The 9,585-nt window shown below is 42.1% G+C and overlaps 1 protein-coding gene across 1 annotated transcript; it reads left to right on the top strand.

Moving 5' to 3' along the window:
- The first annotated feature begins 258 nt into the window (after positions 1-258).
- Positions 259-7,266, top strand: LOC133459373 (phospholipase A2 inhibitor gamma subunit A-like). Its single transcript, XM_061739266.1, has 6 exons — positions 259-337; positions 617-718; positions 822-989; positions 1,068-1,184; positions 4,392-4,512; positions 7,038-7,266. The coding sequence occupies exons 1-6, from the start codon at positions 289-291 to the stop codon at positions 7,264-7,266; spliced, it is 786 nt and encodes a 261-aa protein (XP_061595250.1). The 5' UTR covers positions 259-288.
- Positions 7,267-9,585: the final 2,319 nt, after the last annotated feature.

The following is a 9,585-nucleotide window of genomic DNA, read 5'->3' as shown; positions in this document are numbered from 1 at the left end:
GTGTGCAAAGAACCGAGGAGGACACCAATACTGAAAAGGAAAAAAAGAGGGTGTCAATTTCTTGACAAAAATGATGACATAATTAAAAAGGTATGTTTTAAGGTGTGTTTATTTGTCCTGATGCTCAAACTCGAGACAAATGAAGAGGCAGTGACCAACAATGACGTCAACAGGGGAGCGCACCCAGTCATGGAGTCACCTGTGTAATATATAAAATGCACTGAAGCTCTTGAGGTTTAGTATCCCAGTCCAGGACAACAAACCAACAGCGCTCACCTGTTCACCGCGATGAAGCTGATCTTTTCTCTGACTTTCATCTTGGCGCTCTCCATCACAGGTAAAAAAAACTCAGCAGTTAGAAAAACACTTGGCTACAAAATTTTAGATCTAATTTTGATCATTGTAATGTTTATTGCTTTTTCTTTTGTTTTTAAAGTCACGTTGTACTACTGTAGGTTCATAAAATATTTCAAAATGGACAAATTTACTTTTATGATAGAATTATAAATCAGATACATATTTTCTGTAAAAATATAGTGTTTATCCAAGACGAGATTTTCAATTTCTATTCATTTTCACTTTTGGTCATGATTGTTTTTCTTGTCTGTAATTGCAGCTGAAGCCCTCCAGTGTTACGTCTGCACAAATCAAGAGTGTTCAAGCACAGCACCAAAGACATGTGGCTCAGAGACGATGTGTATAACAGCTTCCATTAGAGGTATTCTTGTTGTCATTTATTACCACAGCAGGAAATGCAGTTCATGTACTGTTAAAATGCTGCATTTTCTGTCAATGTTAACAAAATTAATTTGGATTTGCAGCCACTTCATTTGGAACATCAGGAACACAAATCTACAAGGACTGTGCACTGTCCTCCTTTTGTCCAACCACAGGCAATCAGACATTTTCAGTCAACTTGGGTGTGTCAAGCGCTCTTGCATCTGCTCAGTGCTGCGACACAGATGACTGCAACTCTCAAACTCTACCTTGTAAGTAAACTCAGTGTAAGCTCTTGTGTAAAGATAAAGACAACTTATAATACATAACTTTGTTGTTTTGAATTTCAGTCCCTGATCCTGAGCTTCCGAACGGCCTGAGATGTTATGTTTGTGACCCCACCACATCTCAGTGCACGTCTGATATACCATGTTCAGGAGAGGAGAGCAGCTGCTTCCAAGCAACTGGTGAGTTTTCATGGATTATTTAAAAAAACTACTATTTCAGTCAAATTCCAAATGTTTTGGTTTTAAGGTCGTAATTCTCTTGTACAGAATATTACTCTATATCTTAACCTGTTCACTGTTATGGCAGCCCATCAACTATTAACCAGTCACAGAGAGCAAATTTCTATCTTAACAAGTAACAAAGCATAAAATGTCACAGAATATACAGGTTTGACTGTTGAACAAGTCATTTATATATATTATTTAAAGATACACAAAGAAAAACAATGAATACAAAGTGTAACACAACGACTTTGTGTATTGAAAAAGTGATGTTTTCTATCTACAGTAATGAATGGATCCACAACATATCCAGCCTTGGGCTGTGTGTCTCCAAACTCATGTGCAGCTGCTGCAAACTTGGGCACGTTGCCTTTCATGAGTGACGTTGGTACCATCAGCAGTGGACCAAACTGTTGTAGCACCAGTCTGTGTAACGCTTTTCCAACTGTAACAACAACAACTGCTGCACCAACTACAACTACTGCTGCACCAACTACTACTACTGCTGCACCAACTACTACTACTGCTGCACCAACTACTGCTGCACCAACAACTACAGCTGCACCAACTACTGCTGCACCAACTACTACTACTGCTGCACCAACTACTGCTGCACCAACAACTACAGCTGCTGCACCAACTACTGCTGCACCAACTACAACTACTGCTGCAAAAACTACAACTACTGCTGCACCAACCACAACTACAGCTGCACCAACAACTACAGCTGCACTAACTACAACTACTGCACCAACAACTACTACTGCACCAACTACAACTACTGCTGCACCAACAACTACTACTGCACCAACTACAACTTCTGCTGCTGCACCAACAACAACTACTGCTGCACCAACTACAACTACTGCTGCACCAACCACAACTACTACTGCACCAACTACAACTTCTGCTGCACCAATCACAACTACTACTGCACCAACTACAACTACTGCTGCACCAACTACAACTACTGTTGCACCAACTACTACTACTGCTGCACCAACAACTACTACTGCACCAACTACAACTACTGCTGCACCAACTACAACTACTGTTGCACTAACTACAACTACTGCTGCACCAACAACTACTACTGCACCAACTACAACTACTGCTGCACCAACTACAACTACTGCTGCACCAACTACAACTACTGCTGCACCAACTACAACTACTGCTGCACCAGCCACAACTACTGCTGCACCAACTACTACTACTGCTGCACCAACAACTACAGCTGCACCAACTACTGCTGCACCAACTACAACTACTGCTGCAAAAACTACAACTACTGCTGCACCAACCACAACTACAGCTGCACCAACCACAACTACTGCTGCACCAACTACAACTACAGCTGCACTAACTACAACTACTACTGCACCAACTACAACTACTGCTGCACCAACTACAACTACTGTTGCACCAACTACTACTACTGCTGCACCAACCACAACTACTACTGCACCAACTACAACTACTGCTGCACCAACAACTACAGCTGCACTAACTACAACTACTGCTGCACCAACTACAACTACTGCTGCACCAACAACTACTACTGCACCAACTACAACTTCTGCTGCACCAACTACAACTTCTGCTGCACCAACAACAACTACTACTGCACCAACTACAACTACTGCTGCACCAGCCACAACTACTGCTGCACCTACCACAACTACTGCTGCACCAACTACAACTACTGCTGCAAAAACAACTAATGCGGCACCAACCACAACTACAGCTGCACCAACTACAACTACTGCTGCACCAACAACTACAGCTGCACTAACTACAACTACTGCTGCACCAACAACTACGGCTGCACTAACTACAACTACTGCTGCACCAGCCACAACTACTGCTGCACCAACCACAACTACTAGTGCACCAACTACAACTACTGCTGCACCAACTACAACTACTGCTGCACCAACTACAACTACTGCTGCACCAATTACAACTACTGCTGCACCAACTACAACTACTGCTGCACCAGCTACAACTACTACTGCACCAACTACAACTACCGCTGCACCAATTACAACTACTGCTGCACCAACCACAACTATTGTTGCCCCAACTACAACTACTGCTGCACAAACAACTACTGCTGCACCAACCACAACTACTGCTGCACCAACTACAACTACTGCTGCACCAACAACTACAGCTGCAGTAACTACAACTACTGCGCCACCAAGTACAACTACTGCACCACCAAGTACAACTACTGCTGCACCAACTACAACTACAGCTGCACCAACCACAACTACTGCTGCACCAACTACTGCTACTGCTGCACCAGCCACAACTACTGCTGCACCAGCCACAACTACTGCTGCACCAACCACAACTACTACTGCACCAACTACAACTACTGCTGCACCAACTACAACTACTGCTGCGCCAACTACAACTACTACTGCACCAACTACAACTACTGCTGCACCAACTACAACTACTGCTGCACCAACTACAACTACAGCTGCACCAACCACAACTACTACTGCACCTACCACAACTACTGCTGCACCAACTTCAACTACTGCTGCACCAACAACTACAGCTGCACCAACAACTACAGCTGCACCAACAACTACAGCTGCACCAACTACTGCTGCACCAACTACAACTACTGCTGAAAAAACTACAACTACTGCTGCACCAACCACAACTACAGCTGCACCAACTACAACTACTGCTGCACCAACAACTACTGCTGCACCAACTACAACTACTGCTGCACCAACAACTACAGCTGCACTAACTACAACTACTGCGCCACCAAGTACAACTACTGCTGCACCAACTACAACTACAGCTGCACCAACCACAACTACTGCTGCACCAACTACAACTACTGCTGCACCAACAACTACAGCTGCACTAACTACAACTACTGCTGCACCAACAACTACTACCGCACCAACTACAACTACTGCTGCCCCAACTGCAACTACTGCTGCCCCAACTACAACTACTGCTGCACCAACAACTACTGCTGCACCAACTGCCAATGGCGTTTCAACTACAACTCATGTTGGACCAACCACAGCCACTGCTTCTCCAATGATTCCTGCAACTGGTGCTGCTCTTACCACAACAAATCCAGCACCACCTACTATTCTTCCTTCACAAACCACAAACAACTCTCCACAGCCTGCACCAACATCTACAGTTACCACACCAACCACTACTACAACTACCAGACCAATCACTACTACAACTACAACAATTGCAACTACATCAACACAATCAGCCACCACTTCGTCAAACACCAGTGATGCATGTTGCATCAGGCTGGGTATGCTCCATCTCCTTCTTGGTCTCATTATTTTTATCCTCTAGTTTACAACATTTGAAACAGGTGTACAAATGAATCAATGATTAATTAACATTTTTTTGAATGTATATTCTTGCCTACTATGTAATTTCTATTTATTTATATATATATTTATTTATTTATTTATGTATTTTTTCTTGTTTTGGCACCAATTCATCTCCCTAATCCACATTAGTAAAGGGGATTAGGGTTGTCAACAGCAATTAAACACTTTTCATTTCATCATTTGCAATGAATTTAATTGTAATATTCATGATTTTTTAATTTACTCTTAGATTATTTAAATGTTGCACTAACTACAACTACTGCTGCACCAACAACTACTACTGCACCAACTACAACTACTGCTGCACCAACTACAACTACTGCTGCACCAACTACAACTACTGCTGCACCAACTACAACTACTGCTGCACCAGCCACAACTACTGCTGCACCAACTACTACTACTGCTGCACCAACAACTACAGCTGCACCAACTACTGCTGCACCAACTACAACTACTGCTGCAAAAACTACAACTACTGCTGCACCAACCACAACTACAGCTGCACCAACCACAACTACTGCTGCACCAACTACAACTACAGCTGCACTAACTACAACTACTACTGCACCAACTACAACTACTGCTGCACCAACTACAACTACTGTTGCACCAACTACTACTACTGCTGCACCAACCACAACTACTACTGCACCAACTACAACTACTGCTGCACCAACAACTACAGCTGCACTAACTACAACTACTGCTGCACCAACTACAACTACTGCTGCACCAACAACTACTACTGCACCAACTACAACTTCTGCTGCACCAACTACAACTTCTGCTGCACCAACAACAACTACTGCTGCACCAACCACAACTACTACTGCACCAACTACAACTACTGCTGCACCAACTACAACTACAGCTGCACCAACTACAACTACTGCTGCAGCTACAACTACAGCTGCACTAACTACAACTACTGTTGCACCAACTACTACTAATGCTGCACCAACTACAACTACTACTGCACCAACCACAACTACTACTGCACCAACTACAACTACTGCTGCACCAGCCACAACTACTGCTGCACCTACCACAACTACTGCTGCACCAACTACAACTACTGCTGCAAAAACAACTAATGCGGCACCAACCACAACTACAGCTGCACCAACTACAACTACTGCTGCACCAACAACTACAGCTGCACTAACTACAACTACTGCTGCACCAACAACTACGGCTGCACTAACTACAACTACTGCTGCACCAGCCACAACTACTGCTGCACCAACCACAACTACTAGTGCACCAACTACAACTACTGCTGCACCAACTACAACTACTGCTGCACCAACTACAACTACTGCTGCACCAATTACAACTACTGCTGCACCAACTACAACTACTGCTGCACCAGCTACAACTACTACTGCACCAACTACAACTACCGCTGCACCAATTACAACTACTGCTGCACCAACCACAACTATTGTTGCCCCAACTACAACTACTGCTGCACAAACAACTACTGCTGCACCAACCACAACTACTGCTGCACCAACTACAACTACTGCTGCACCAACAACTACAGCTGCAGTAACTACAACTACTGCGCCACCAAGTACAACTACTGCACCACCAAGTACAACTACTGCTGCACCAACTACAACTACAGCTGCACCAACCACAACTACTGCTGCACCAACTACTGCTACTGCTGCACCAGCCACAACTACTGCTGCACCAGCCACAACTACTGCTGCACCAACCACAACTACTACTGCACCAACTACAACTACTGCTGCACCAACTACAACTACTGCTGCGCCAACTACAACTACTACTGCACCAACTACAACTACTGCTGCACCAACTACAACTACTGCTGCACCAACTACAACTACAGCTGCACCAACCACAACTACTACTGCACCTACCACAACTACTGCTGCACCAACTTCAACTACTGCTGCACCAACAACTACAGCTGCACCAACAACTACAGCTGCACCAACTACTGCTGCACCAACTACAACTACTGCTGAAAAAACTACAACTACTGCTGCACCAACCACAACTACAGCTGCACCAACTACAACTACTGCTGCACCAACAACTACTGCTGCACCAACTACAACTACTGCTGCACCAACAACTACAGCTGCACTAACTACAACTACTGCGCCACCAAGTACAACTACTGCTGCACCAACTACAACTACAGCTGCACCAACCACAACTACTGCTGCACCAACTACAACTACTGCTGCACCAACAACTACAGCTGCACTAACTACAACTACTGCTGCACCAACAACTACTACCGCACCAACTACAACTACTGCTGCCCCAACTGCAACTACTGCTGCCCCAACTACAACTACTGCTGCACCAACAACTACTGCTGCACCAACTGCCAATGGCGTTTCAACTACAACTCATGTTGGACCAACCACAGCCACTGCTTCTCCAATGATTCCTGCAACTGGTGCTGCTCTTACCACAACAAATCCAGCACCACCTACTATTCTTCCTTCACAAACCACAAACAACTCTCCACAGCCTGCACCAACATCTACAGTTACCACACCAACCACTACTACAACTACCAGACCAATCACTACTACAACTACAACAATTGCAACTACATCAACACAATCAGCCACCACTTCGTCAAACACCAGTGATGCATGTTGCATCAGGCTGGGTATGCTCCATCTCCTTCTTGGTCTCATTATTTTTATCCTCTAGTTTACAACATTTGAAACAGGTGTACAAATGAATCAATGATTAATTAACATTTTTTTGAATGTATATTCTTGCCTACTATGTAATTTCTATTTATTTATATATATATTTATTTATTTATTTATGTATTTTTTCTTGTTTTGGCACCAATTCATCTCCCTAATCCACATTAGTAAAGGGGATTAGGGTTGTCAACAGCAATTAAACACTTTTCATTTCATCATTTGCAATGAATTTAATTGTAATATTCATGATTTTTTAATTTACTCTTAGATTATTTAAATGTAGCCATTGAACATAAGAACAGTAATATTTAATAAAGTTCTTTGGAACTATATTGTTTATCAATTTTCTTTTCCTGCGTCTTCCCCTCGCTGTCTTTTACTTCAATTTGATTCTTAAGTTAATTTGATTAAGTTTAAGTACATATTTTTCAAAGAAAGGTCTATGGTCTTCTGCCTTTTCAATCACGTACATGTAAGGTAATGTACTTTATTTATGTTGCACTTCACAGCAACCTTTCAGTGTGCCAAAGTGCTTTACCACAAGAAATAGATAAAAAGGAGGATAAATAATACAAAACAATATAATACAACACAATCTAATAAGGTAAAAATTTCATCACACTACTCTGTGTTAAAAGCCATCTTAAAAAGGTGGGTTTTTAGCCTAGATTTAAAAATGCCAAGGTCATAAATAAGCGCATCTCGACAGGGAGCTTATTACATATATTGTAATTTCACATAACTATGTGCCCATCTATGACCAACCAAGAATAAACTCAAATGAGTCTGTTACTGGAAACACTGAAAAAAGATGACATTTGCTTAATGTAACACTATTTATACTCATATGAACTGTTTATGAAAGGGTGGCTCATACACCAAGAAACTAAAATCACCTTAAAGCAACACTTTAAACAATGTTGGACAATTGTGCCATTTGTAGTATGCAGGACGCATCCAGGTGATTTGGTGCTTCTTTGTAACCAACCAGTCCACTTCATATACTGCATCCCATAAAGTATTTATGGACAAGTATGCAGTGTCTACTGTATGCTGACGCAACAATCTGAATATTTTCCAGAACAGCCATTATTAACAAACTCAGGTGGTGTTTTCCTGGAAAATTCATTCACTTAAAAATTTCAATAACTGAGAAGTGGCTCTAAGAAGATAAAAAATATGTATTTTAATCTCAGTGTTACCTTTACGCTCGACAAAGGCCCACAACCCACTGAAAACTGTTTCACGATGACTCTTGAGTTTTGACCCACCAGCTGAGATTTGCTGCTGTATAATATTCAGTTCAATTCAATACAATTCAATTTTCTTATATGGCGTCTACCACAACACGTTGTCTCTGGGTGCTTTCCAGAGATACAGAACATGGCCCCCCGAGCAATTATTACATAAACAAACGCAGGTAAAAACTCTCCTAGTGGGAGAAGAGTCTTAAGCTAAACAGTGACAAAGAAAAACTCCCCTTTCGGAGAGAAGAAACCTTGAGCAGGGCCTGGATCATAAGGGGGGACCCCCCCTGCCTTCGCAGGAGGGTACTGCACTTAAGTACCATTTAAAGGCCATTTTAAGTGTAGTATGTAGCAGCAGCAAGTTACAGCCTGTCTTCCCATGTGCGGTAGCTGACAGGAAACAACCAGCATAAGTGTCTTTCTGAGTGGATGACTTGCTACTGCTGTTTTAGTAGCAGTCAGGTATTCTTGGTATTCATTGTTGTTCTTCTAGTTTTCATTTATGACAAAATAGGAATTTCACATCTCACATCCAGACACTGGATACACTACAGATGTTACCAAGTTTCATAGATATACTGAATATCTTTGTCAAATATTTTAGTTTTAAAATCAGGTTTTTCTCTGGGTTAGGTTTTCTTAAACACAGAAAACATTTTTTTTAAATAGCAATCTTTGTGTTGATATTGAATAGTTCAGTAATGTCAACTGAAAAGCTGATAACAGAATACCAAACCAACTTCCCTCTTTTTAACCACAGAAATGAGGGCATACGTAACAGTTGAAAGGTATCGGCTTTAACTGAAATTTCCAGTTTAAACATCACTCATTTATGGGTGAGTTTGCATTTTTAGAAGCATGTGCACACTCAAAAAGTTCACACTGTGAGCTGGTGATTCAACAGATGTTTTGACGTCTTTTATCAGTTAGTTTTAAAAGTATTTTTTGTTTAACACCAAAGCCCTTTCTGATTGATATACTTCTTTCATTTCTTTTCACATCCAAC

Source organism: Cololabis saira, chromosome 14 (genome assembly GCF_033807715.1).
Source record: "Cololabis saira isolate AMF1-May2022 chromosome 14, fColSai1.1, whole genome shotgun sequence".
Lineage (NCBI taxonomy): Eukaryota > Metazoa > Chordata > Actinopteri > Beloniformes > Belonidae > Cololabis > Cololabis saira.
Note: the sequence above shows the minus strand (reverse complement) of the source record. Positions and strands in the feature narration are given on the sequence as shown.